We start from the raw sequence: 13,052 nt of genomic DNA, 5'->3' as shown, positions 1-13,052 counted from the left end.
TAACCACCAGAGCTAATAACCATCAAAGATGATAACTACCAGAGCTGAGCTGATTACCACCAGAGCTGATAACCACCAGAGCTGATAACCACCAGAGCTAAAAACCATCAGAGCTGAATGGAGGAACAAAGCTTACAAACAAGAAGCTAGTCAAGAATAGCTAACTAGCTTATGGCTGTTCATCAAGTAGAAAGACTACCTTTTTCAGTTGTTTAAACAGATCTTTCTTGGAGCCTTTTCCTTTCATTGCATTAAAAACCATGGCCTTGGACAAGGACTTTGAGCTGCCAGGTTTGCCGACAAGAAACAGAGGAATTCTGTTCTCGATGCAAACAATCATCATGAAGACATTCTCCTTGAGAGCTTTGTTCTTCGCTATGTTCTCATGCTGACCACTCTCCAATGCATCTCGGATAAACAGGTCTTGACAACTGGATAAACATTCAATTTGAATAGAGTGTTTACCTCTGTGTTAGACATAATACATCATGTGTAAGTTCACTTGTAGTTGAAGGATTAATCGCTATCATACTCACAGATCAATTTGTCTCAGGATATACCCGTGACGTATGTCAGCGGGTATGGATTGCTCCACTAGTTTGCTGAGTAGGGAATCCATAGCCGTGGCATACTCGAGTCTGGTCGCTTCCTCTAGTCTTGCGAGATAACAAACTCCAACAGCCAAAAGAAGGCTTCGTACGCGAGAATCTTTCTAGAAACAAAAACGTATCTATACTGGTCCACAGAACAATGTGTCTTGAAAGCATTTATGCACATTTGACAAAATGAAAACAGCAATGGATTCCGCGATTAACAGCAGTAGTTGAACTGTATGAACTGTTACAAAAAGGACAAAGTAGACGCTAAAAACATAATGGGAACTTGCATACGGTTTACCATATTTAACAGATCCTTTCCAGCACACAATTATGCATGAAATCAAAATAAGCTAATGAACTTTTTTAATACAAAAAATCCCTAGTTTAAAACTCCCATATCCAGCATCAAACATGTATGGCAGAATTCTGGTCAGTTTCAGGTATTTTGTAGAAAACCCATAGAAAAATAGCACTAAAGTACTCTTAAGAAAAGGAAAGCTATAATACAACATATTGACACAGAGATATGACGTCTAATGGACTAAAAAGTACTCCGAAAACTCATTTGCAAGCTAAATTTGCTATAACAAAAATATAACTATAAAATTTATAACTAGCTATAACTACATACAACAAATTTGCTAAACTTCAAGTTGCTACAAGTTAGCTGTGTCTAATAGGTAACATGGTTGTATGATTTAAAGCAAAGGCACTAGGTGATGCATTAGAAATGATACCATTGTCAATCACTGCTTACTACGTCAAAATACTAGCAAAAGCTGCATACTGCACACACCAACTGTCTAGGTGCTGGAGTTTGCTTCGTTTCGAGCTCATCCATAGCGGGAAACAAATACTCTCTTTGTCTGAAGAACCAGCCTGTCACATCTAATGTTCTCTGAATATCCCTCAGACTTACAAAGCTACACTCATCCTTGAACGAAAGAAACCGACATAATTTAAAAAAATAAGAATAATTAAACCTGCATGGTGATTTAGGAGAGCGCTGAAAATACATACAAATAATCGTAGGTGCCTAAGTCATACCGCAAAAAAACTGCAGTGTTTGTAAATATACATGTCCTAGGCACACACTATCAGACATGTATGATGAAATGACTGTCTAGCTAGAGGAATACGAGTATAACTACTCAATTGTCTAAAAAATCACAATTGATAAATAGTTATGAGTTACAAAAACCATACTACTAGACCTAATAGTTGGAGTGAGTACCGCTAGTTTAGTGTGTTGCTCTATGGATCAGTATAAAGATAATAAACTGCTACTTAAATAATTAGGAGATCATAAAAACTCAACACTAGTTAAATTTTGCTTTGCTTTCAACAAATTAGCTCAAATATTACAAATCTTATAATAACAAATGCAAAATCATTATGTTTTGCTGCTCTAAAATGTTAAAACAGGCATTTGCTACGTTGATCAGTTTGAATGTGTATAAAAAGTGTGGTGAAGACAGTGCGAAGCACACTAGGTGAAGTTGTATTCCTTTATACTACCAGATGCATTGTATCCCTTTATATTACCAGATGCATCATATCACTTTCTGTTACCAGATGCATCGTATCACTTTATAAGACCAGATGCATTATATCACTCTATATTACCAGATGCATTGTATCACTTTATATTACCAGATGCATTATATCACTTTATATTACCAGATGCATTGTATCACTTTATATTACCAGATGCATCGTATCACTAAGTAGTAAATCATAAACATACGCGCAACTACGATGGTCTGTATTGGCCTATTACCTATCTTATATGTAAGAATTACGTAAGTACCCAATTAAATTCAAACACCAGGAAAAATTTTAGTATTAAAAAACAAAACACTCACTTCTTGTTTTCGCATAAACTTTTGTGTAGCTGAAAGAAGGTGAATCACGATTCCAGAGAGAGAGCCAAAGTTCAGGCCGTTCATTGATTTGCCTGTTGTGTTCTGAAACCATGCAAAAGTTTTCAATGTGTGAATCAATTTTGGCTTTTCTGCCTAATGCAATTAAAAAAATAAATCAAGTCGTTGTTGACATTAGTTTGATATAATATTAGCTATAACATGTGAGTAGAACTCAAGGATAAGGTAAGAGAATCACAATAGTTTGATACAATATTAGCTATCACTTGTAAGTAGAACAGAAGGATAAGGTAAGAGAGTCACAATAGTTTGATATAATATTAGCTATCACATGTGAGTAGAACTGAAGGATAAGGTAAGAGAATCACAATAGTTTGATATAATATTAGCTATCACATGTGAGTAGAACTCAAGGATAAGGTAAGAGAATCACAATAGTTTGATATAATATTAGCTATCACATGTAAGTAGAACTGAAGGTTAAGGTAAGAGAATCACATTAGTTTGATATAATAATAGCTATCACATGTAAGTAGAACTGAACGATAAGGTAAGAGAATCACAATAGTTTGATATAATATTAGCTATCACATGTAAGTAGAACTGAAGGATAAGGTAAGAGAATCACAATAGTTTGATATAATATTAGCTATCACATGTAAATAGAACTGAAGGATAAGGTATGAGAATCACAATAGTTTGATATAATATTAGCAATGACGTGTAAGTAGAACTGAAGGATAAGGTAAGAGAATCACAATAGTTTGATATAATATTAGCTATGACGTGTAAGTAGAACTGAAGGATAAGGTAAGAGAATCACAATAGTTTGATATAATATTAGCTATCACATGTGAGTAGAACTGAAGGATAAGGTATGAGAATCACAATAGTTTGATATAATATTAGCTATCCTATGTGAGTAGAACTGAAGGATAAGGTATGAGAATCACAATAGTTTGATATAATATTAGCTATCACATGTAAGTAGAACTCAAGGATAAGATAAGAGAATCACAATAGTTTGATATAATATTAGCTATCACTTGTAAGTAAGAACTGAAGGATAAGATAAGAGAATCACAATAATTTGATATAATATTAGCTATCACATGTAAGCAGAACTGAAGGTTAAGGTAAGAGAATCACATTAGTTTGATATAATATTAGCTATCCCATGTAAGTAGAACTGAAGGATAAGGTAAGAGAATCACAATAGTTTGATATAATATTAGCTATCACATGTGAGTAGAACTGAAGGATAAGGTAAGAGAATCACATTAGTTTGATATAATATTAGCTATCACAAGTAAGTAGAACTGAAGGATAAGGTAAGAGAATCACAATAGTTTGATATAACATTAGCTATCACATGTAAGTAGAACTCAAGGATAAGATAAGAGAATCACAATAGTTTGATATAACATTAGCTATCACATGTAAGTAGAACTCAAGGATAAGATAAGAGAATCACAATAGTTTGATATAATATTAGCTATCACATGTAAGTAAGAACTGAAGGATAAGATAAGGGAATCACAAGTTTGATTTAATATTAGTTATCACATGTGAGTAGAACTGAAGGATGAGGTAAGAGAATCACAATAGTTTGATATAATATTAGCTATCATATGTAAGTAAGAACTGTTTTATGAGTAAATTAGAACTTGCTAGTAAAAAAAGTTGCTTGAGTTCGTTGCTTTTCCATGCAAACAAGCACGCTTTAGCAAGCCAGCAAATAAACAAGCAGCTGTCTAAAAAATTGTGATGATTCACCATGACTGTACTATCTATATGAAACTAAAATTTGCAATAGGATCACAATGAGCCATAAAACTGCCATTCATTAAATGTACTCAGCAACATGCTTACTTGAAGGTTCTGTTAAATTTTTTTTAAAAACATATGGCATATATAATGCTAGTAAAAATTTAAAATAATTTTACAGTACATTCAATTTGAACCATTGGATGTGACTATTTTAATCAATAGTCACATCCAATGATTCAACAAAAGGATGTAATGTAACTTACACACAGATCCCAAATTTTGAACTGTTGGCCTTTCGCCACAAGCTACTCCTAATGACTATATGCCAGCATTTACTAAATATTGTTGTAGCTGAGCAACATCATCAACACAAAAAATTACAGAACTGCAATAGCATAATTAAACAGACTTTAGCAGGTCAAGGCCACTTGTGAAACATTGTTAGGTACTTTTAGAGCTTCTTGCGAGTAGAATTCAGCCAGTGCAACAAGAACTGCCGCTTATATTATGTGGCTTTACGATTAACATAAATTTTCTGGTGACCATTTAGACTGGCATGCAGATAAAGACACTTACAAAGTTGAGTACCATTCGAGAAATGTATGCAGTTTCCACATCCCTGCACTCAAGTCCGGCAACCAACTTATCTGGAGCTTTCGATGCCAGTGTGCCAAAGTCCCAAACAAGTGGCAGTAGACTCTGGGAAAGAGGTTGTACTCTGTATACCAAGTGCCTCATTGGTATCTCCCCTGCCAACCATATATTCTCATGATGGAAGTTGAGATGATACAACACATGTATTGTATTGAAAGTGAATAAAATGTAAATTTTTCTCTCGCAACTCATCAAAACTCACCGAACTTATCTTGAGTGTCTTCTTCACTTACGCTATATCCAAGACCAGCTTTCTTTAATTTGGTTATCATTTTCTCGGAGTGTCTGTAAAAAAATTAAAGACTACCAACACTCTTTGAACGAATTTAGCATATTTAGAGTCAAAAAGCATTATAATAAATATTATTAATATTAATTAAAACCAACTAGTCCTTGAAGAAAATAATTGTCTAGAGACTCTTCATAGCAACCTAGAAAAATGTAAAACCTAGGTAAAGGTCTCAACAGGAAGCATATGATAGAGTTAATTTTTGAACATTATACCATGAAAGTATGAATGATGCTGGCTCATTTTTATTTATAAACTAGATGATTAGACTAAGCCGAAACCAAACTGTAAAGCAGCGAGCATGTATATTTGATATGGGCTTCCCGGTAGAACCTTAAGTGTTTGTCAACACTAGTGCTACAAGATGTTTTATATCGAGCCTTCTATTGGCCTTTAATTACATGTGACCAAGAGCAATAACCACAATGTTTGAGTACGTCGTCAAAATAAAGAGATTTCAATCTACGGCGTTTTTGTGATGGCTGCGATTTACTGTTGGTTTTTTGAGCTTTTAAGAGCTTGCAATCACATTTCCACATATTTTGCACATACAACACAGCAGAGTAAAACATGGTGAATCTTTTGATACCAAATAACTGTAATATGAATTTTGTTGCAAGTCAACCTTTAATAGCTATAGCCGGAATGACATACAGACGATATACATACTTTGAGAAATATATAGACCCTACAGGATAAAAATATTCGTTGGTTATAAAAATTCGCGATTTCATGAACAGTCAATTCCGCGAATTATTAAATTCCGTGAAATAATTAGTTCTATTTTTAATCACAAGGGAGAATAACTACTGCATCAAATTAAAAACTAGCCGCTAGGCTAGTTTTTAATATAAATCCTAAACGTAATTGAGTTCCAAAGCATCTTTAAAATCATTGCCTAGGCTTTGAGCTAACACCATTGCCAGTGCATCACATTTCTTTATAAAATTATTCAAGGTTGTCACAAGATATGCAGAATGGCGTCATCGCAAAAATAGCCGCCAGGCAGAAGTTACTAAACATAGCCGAGTTCTTCCAAAACTTCTTTAAAATCATCGCCGGGCTTCGAGTTTTATTGCCATTGCATCAAACTTTACAAAATTATTCAAGGTTTTCACAAGTTATTAGCTATGGCTTCGTCATCGCAAAAAATCTCTCTTAGTCTTTTTACATTGAAATCAACTCCAACAATCTCTAATACCGAAGTTGAAGACGATCATGATTCTGATCTGGACATTATGGTATGTATTTGATTTGCAGTGAAGATACGTTTTTTTCATATTTAACTGCATTAGTTAATTATTTTGTTTAAAAACTGATCGCTTTCATCAAATACTTCAGCTATTGTTTTTGTACTTCCTTAACACTTATTAATACTTTTTCTTTTTTGTGTTTACTGCAGATTGAGAATGAAATAACCTACTCCGATTACGAAAACTAGAGACAAGTAGTAATATCCATCAAGGCAGGAATATTGCCAGAGAAGCAACCTAGACACCTTCATCGACAACAACTCCTTGATATCGCTGCAGCAAACATAATTAAATTATATATTTTATTTCATGTATAGATATATTATAATTTATTACAAACTTGAGTGTACAAATAAAATTTTACAAACGATGAATGGAGTAAATATAAACAGTTTAGTCCATATAACGGTTGTCTAGCAATAAAATTAAACTGGTACTCTTGATGAGGGAATACTAGCGTGTAATGGTGCTCTATGATTAGTTATTTTGGTAATAGCAGCTCTGTCACTGTCTTAGGTAGATGTTAGGCGATTCTCTCGCTAATGCATGACTGGTAAGGAAGTTATCATCAGAACTCTCCTCGTGGCTTACTATTGCAAAGTTCTGCCGGTTGGCCAAAGATTTGTGCTCGTAAAAGCGTTTTTGTTCCTTTTTTAAAACAGATATATTCTCCTCGTTAGCAGCTGCAGTCACTTCTACCTCATTTTCAAGATCTCCCTGAATGACTAGTGATCTTCTAAGAATGACATCTACCACCCTTGCAGTCATTTTGGTTCCGTGTATGATGAAAGACCTCTCTCTCTCTCACTAAAACAAATAACGAAGCGGTAGGGATGGAAAAAATAAATATTGCGTTTTAACGAAGAACCAAAGTAAAATTCAACTAATTTAATAAATGTTTTTGAAAAAACTCATTACTTACCACAAATTGTTGGTTCATCAAAAGCCTCAACATCGATGAATATTCGTGAAAACTTCTGAACGCAGCAAAAAATTTATAGCTTAGCATGATCGACTCGTAGTTGTAAACTAAATGGAAACCAAAACACGCAATGTGCGCATGCGTATGGTTAACTCTATTGCTGGCCTCAATAGAGTTAACTCTTCCTAGAGAGTGACCGTTTTCAGCCGCGAATAAATTAATCCGCGAATATGCATGAAATTTCAATTTTCGCGAAATATAACTCCGCGAATAAATTCATCCTGTACGGTATATATATATTCTAGCTGTGCTACCCGGCATTGCCCGAGTATTAAAAATCAGCTTATAAACAATGAGAAGTAATGAGAGTTGCCTGCTACTTGCTATTAGCCTGGCAGATTACCAATCGAAAATTTTAGTAAGCGTGGTATGCAAAGCCGTTGGGTATGTGCTCTCATATAGTGACTCATATCGGCAAGCTAACAATGCATTCTCTGTGGCCTATTGGGTAGGGCGTTGGACTGGTGAACGGTAGGGTCTGAGATCAAATCTTCGTTATACCAAGATTTTAATAGCTATAGCCGGAATGCAGTCACACGACACATAAAATGTAATTTTGAGAAACATGTATAGATAGGTTTAAAACATAAGCAAATACTTTCATTTACTTTCATGTGCCTTTGTCAATTCCAGTAAAACTGTCTAAAGAAATATCACAGTATAAACCAACTTTCGGTAAGGGTTGCAGGCAGCAATGATCTTAAGTCCACACTTGCTATCCAATGGTTTTCCCCTCATCCTACCATCACAAAGAATTTCTTTCACCAACCCAACAGCTTCTGTTGTATTGGCTTCATCCATAAATAGGATAGTGTATACTTCAGGCACCTTGAGAGTAATAAAATCAAACATATAAACAAAAGTAAGAATGATGTGAATGTAGGATATGAAAATATATGGTTGATGGAGTACTTTTTACTATAGAGTAACTCACTGTTCTTGAATTGTATTCTGCAGCAAGCGCTTTACATTCTCTCTGGTTTCTCTTTGCCTGATCCTGCGCTTCCGTCACTTTGCTTATGATGACATCTTCTGTTATCCCACCATGAATCTGTTTTACATTGAACACAGCATAACATAGCGTAACATTAAATGCTTGTTTTGTTAATATTGTACGTTGCTTGCGAGTTTTTCCATTCGTATTAGCTCATGGAAAAGGTTTTATTTTGAATTTTATCACCTCAGTTATCACCTTAGTTCTGCTTTAATTTGGAGACATTTGTCGATTCCACACTTGCATTTCAGCTTAAGGGTATGTTTCACATTTTTTAAACTATTGCAATTGAAACAAGCTCATCTATTAAAAGTGTCATCTCTAGTCAGTTTTTTGCATAGATATAGTAAACCCTACTATATCTATGGTTTACTATATCTATGGTTTTTTGTAAAACTGGTTCACATCTGTCTATTAATGCTTCACAAAAACAAGGAAAACCTTTATTGCAGCTTTATCAGCATTGTCATGAGCAAGTTTCCATCTCAACTCACGAAATTAAACTCTAAATTACTTGTTAGATAAACAGCTTCTTTTGGTAACTTGAAAAAGTGAATAAAGGTCAGAGACCCAAACATATATTGTATATAAAGTTTAAAAACTCAGTTTATTGACAAACTTTATTCGCTGCTTTCATCTTGACAGTTGAGAACAGAAGCGAGAGCTTTACAGGAAAAAGCTATGGGTACCAATAAGCAACAAGCTTTTAGAAAGCATAATGAAAAAGCACAATGAGTGAGCACAATCTAAAGCTATTAACTGCTATTATAGCAACAACATACATGTGGTTTCCCCGGATTACACAGTGACAAATCAAAGTGTACGATATGATTAGTGCAACAAATTTCAGTACAAGCAATATGTACACTCGTCAAGGCTGGTTCACACTACGTCAAACTTTCCCAATATTTTGCCGAGCATTGATGACTGACTGTACAATGTGAACCATTTCAGTGATAGTAATTCATGGTCATGGTTAATGTGATTTGTTCATTTTCCTTTATGATAGTTGCTGCGGGACTAGTATTTGATTCAAGCACACAAAAATGAAGAGGTTTCTTCGTGAAAATTTAAAAAGAAAAATGAGAACACTAAGTCACGGAGTACTTGCTGATGAAAACGCTGATCGGTTTGTGATAGTGTAAACATCGTTATCATCGATAATCAAAATCAGGTTTTGCAGCTTAAGTTCTTGTATGTAGCGTGTAAATTCTAATACTTAATGACTTCAGCTTATAAGCTAATACATACATTTACGTCTAGTTGAGTTCCATGACATTGATTGTTGAGTGACATGAATTGATGAATCTTCTCACAGGATATAACAAATTTGTGTTCTTTGACAATCTTTCTAACACTTATCATACAAGCTGATTTTAAGCAAACCTGACAGCTCTGATGAAAATCTTTTCTTTAATAAAATGCTGTAAAAAAATTTATAGTTTGTAGTTCTAATAGAGAGATGATAGAACTTTTTTTACGTAAAAAGTCCACAATTCTATGTGTTTCCTAAGTGATATTGACTACAAAACAAAAGCAAGTCAATCAGATAAACATGTGATAATAAAACTTAAGCATGTTATAAAAAGGGTGAGTTAAAAGAGTGAAGAGTGAGAAGACTTGTTACTCCAATAACATTCCTTCCAATAACTGGCAGCAGTCCCATAATCCCACAATGAAGAAGGTGGTGTTAGAATTAAGCTTTCGCGAGTGCCATGTTTTTTAATGGTAAATGTAGAGAACAGATTATTGATGTAGAAGGTAAGTGAGTAAATGTATGTCACAAATATTGATTAACTTTAACTTATCATGCATGACCTTCCCATGATCTTCCCATGACCTTATGATACCACCGATACATTCCAACCTTTCATGGCTAATCTATATGAATATAAATCCAGCTAAAGCAAATGTTGCATCGAAAAATCTGCATTGCACTAGATTATGACTCATAACCTCCAGGTATGCAGACAAAGGCACTAACCATTACACTACGCGTCCAGCTGGCTATACTATGTTATGATTACGTCTAACAATCGATGTGCGCATGGCTTATCATCCGTGCATATGAATGTATGAGTTCGATTCCTGTGAGGTACAATTTTTTCCCAACCGCTCTTGGATCCGGACAGCTGACAGCGTGCATGCCTTCAATACCCGGTTCTAATTTAGTTGAGATTTCAAATTCGACAAATCATAAGATCAATCACTAAAAACTGTCGTTTTTCCATTTGAAGGTAAGAAATTCACGTATTTCGCACTTTTTAAACAAGCTATGTATGATAGATGATCTAACAGCTGGGCAAAAACTGAAAAAGATATTAAAACTATGGTGGCAAGTCAAACAAAAGTACGTGTGGTTTACCCTGGAACATTGATATCTAGTGAGCTACATAACATAAACTGTAAAGACTAATAACTTTTTATAGACTGTTGTATGTCGCGTTGTTTTGAGCAGGAAAGGCATTTATATTCTTTCTCTCCACTCAATCAGACAAAGAACAATGGTAAATGTTGAATATGTTAATTAAAAATGTATTTTCTGTGTTAACCCTTTCGCTGCCAAAGACGCATTTATGCGTTTTCTAGGGTCGACGCATTTTTGCAACTTGCCCAGCAATTGCGTAGTAACTTCATTTCATTATTTGTTGACAACATAACCCATTGTCTTTAGGATTTTTATGATATTGAATACGTTGTCTGAAGATATCTTTATAAAATTAGCCTAAAATAACGAAGCAATTTTAAACTTTTGTTTGAGAACTACTAACCTATAAATGAACAATTTTTGTGGAAGTTTTGCTAAGTACCACGCGAGTCAGAAAACAGGTAATTACTTATGTTGATGACGTTATAGCCAATTCAGATTTTAGATTTTCGTGATTATACAAATAATTAAAGTAGTAGCAGTGACTCTGATAGTGGTGAAAGTAATAGTTTTATAAGAGTAAGGAACATTGTGGAGGATCGTCTTAGCTTAGTAGCGATCGCTTCACATAGCTTTATGAGCGCACAAAGTATAGATACATTGAATTTTTTTCATAGCAGTGTTAGTTAAAATATTGGCAAAATAAAATGTTACAAAAATTTTCTAGATAAAGTTTAAAATTGAAAAAATATTGTATACATATCATGAAGCAGTATCGGCAATATTCGGTAAAATGGCTGGCACCAGGCCGATAGCCGAATTTGTACATGATTGGCAGTGAAAGGGTTAAATCTTTTTTATTACCCGAGCAACGCCGGGCATTCAGTTAGTCAATTCAGTTTAAACTTATTTTGACATAGCACCATATCTCATCATTGCGGTCTTTTGATATTAACAGTATTGACTGTGTTTGAAAGTGTGACAATTGAAGCTACAGTAGATCACAGCTAAGTGCAGACGAGATACGTACTGTTTTGTAAACAAGCTTCCAGCAAATATGTACAGGTATATTTATACAAATTTTGGTGTTTTGTGTTGCAATGTTCCTGTTACCATATCCAATGATTACAGTTATCAAGTTAATTTAATATTTGTAGATCTTCTTTATTCCTGATGGTATATTAACCACCGGAAAAATATTTTAGAGATTTTTCGGAGATTTACACGATTCTACTTCAAAAGCTGTTTTTGTTTCTGTTCTCAATTAGAACCCTAAGTTAGCTAAAGAGATGATAGCTCGGGTTTATATCTTGCATATATATCTTGCAGTGAAACCTTTAGCAAGCATTGATAATCTATAGTATGACTACTCAATCCTAATTTTTATGATAAACATCCATAGCTAAAGTATGATTCGCTATTTATATGTTTTTTGTCAGAAAACCTTGAATGAAGCAACTCGTATTAACGGTAATAACGTTACATCTAACAGGCCATTTGAAAAATTTAGTGTGCTATATTGTTTGAGAAATCTTTAAGTGTATACGCATACCTTGAGAATAATCATGGCTTTGACTTTATCTTTAAGAAGTGTTGGCACTTGAAGCTTTGACATGAACTCTATAAGCTTGGTCTTTCCGCAGCCAGTCTCACCCATGATAATCACAGGAATGTTCACTCTGTAAAATTATCCAAAAATTAAATTAATTGATAGTCATTTGTATTTCTAACATCAAATCGAAGCAAATGATTCGCAAAACTTTAGTGTACTGATAAATATTAAATACTAACACAGTTTCAGCTATGGCCAGAATATGTTTCTACATCTGAGCTGCAATTGGCCCGTTTCAACTATCTTTAACAGGATTATATTTAGTATATATGTAAGCAGCTAACTTTTCCAAAAATTTCTTACAGTTTTCGATCAACGTGAAACAAAAGAAATTAATACTTTTTTCAAAATTAAAGCAAAAGTTATAGAAAATTATGGGTAAACGTTTTCGCATCAATCCGTTAATAAATCTACGCAGCAATTTAAAAGTCATCATGAGAAAAAGTGAAAGTAATGCACAAATTTTCTAAAATGAATAAAAACGCAATGGCTAGATGTGTTAATTTGAAATGTATGTAAAAACATCAAATATAAAAACAAAAAATATCCATTAGGTCAATAGGTTCAAATTAACGTACTCTATTTAGTAAGATTCTATATTATGAGACTCTTGTCTAAAATTTAGCAAATTTTTTAAAATTTTCCAAA

At 34.0% G+C, this 13,052-nt stretch overlaps 1 protein-coding gene across 1 annotated transcript in view; it reads right to left on the bottom strand.

Moving 5' to 3' along the window:
- Nucleotides 1-12,470, bottom strand: part of LOC137392800 (E3 ubiquitin-protein ligase rnf213-alpha-like) — an 87,332-nt gene extending 74,862 nt beyond the window's left edge. The window contains exons 1-9 of the mRNA XM_068079129.1: nt 12,345-12,470; nt 8,365-8,481; nt 8,101-8,258; nt 5,109-5,191; nt 4,829-5,001; nt 2,465-2,566; nt 1,387-1,533; nt 537-712; nt 200-431 (exon numbers count right to left, since the gene is read on the bottom strand). Of these exons, the coding sequence (XP_067935230.1) occupies nt 200-431; nt 537-712; nt 1,387-1,533; nt 2,465-2,566; nt 4,829-5,001; nt 5,109-5,191; nt 8,101-8,258; nt 8,365-8,481; nt 12,345-12,449 (1,293 nt within the window). The 5' untranslated portion in view covers nt 12,450-12,470. The remainder of the gene's footprint in view (nt 1-199; nt 432-536; nt 713-1,386; nt 1,534-2,464; nt 2,567-4,828; nt 5,002-5,108; nt 5,192-8,100; nt 8,259-8,364; nt 8,482-12,344) is intronic.
- Between the last annotated feature and the right edge of the window lie 582 nt (nt 12,471-13,052).

The sequence above is a fragment of the Watersipora subatra genome, chromosome 4 (genome assembly GCF_963576615.1).
Source record: "Watersipora subatra chromosome 4, tzWatSuba1.1, whole genome shotgun sequence".
NCBI lineage: Eukaryota > Metazoa > Bryozoa > Gymnolaemata > Cheilostomatida > Watersiporidae > Watersipora > Watersipora subatra.
The sequence above is the reverse complement of the archived record's forward strand: the minus strand, read 5'-3'. Positions and strand labels throughout refer to the sequence as shown.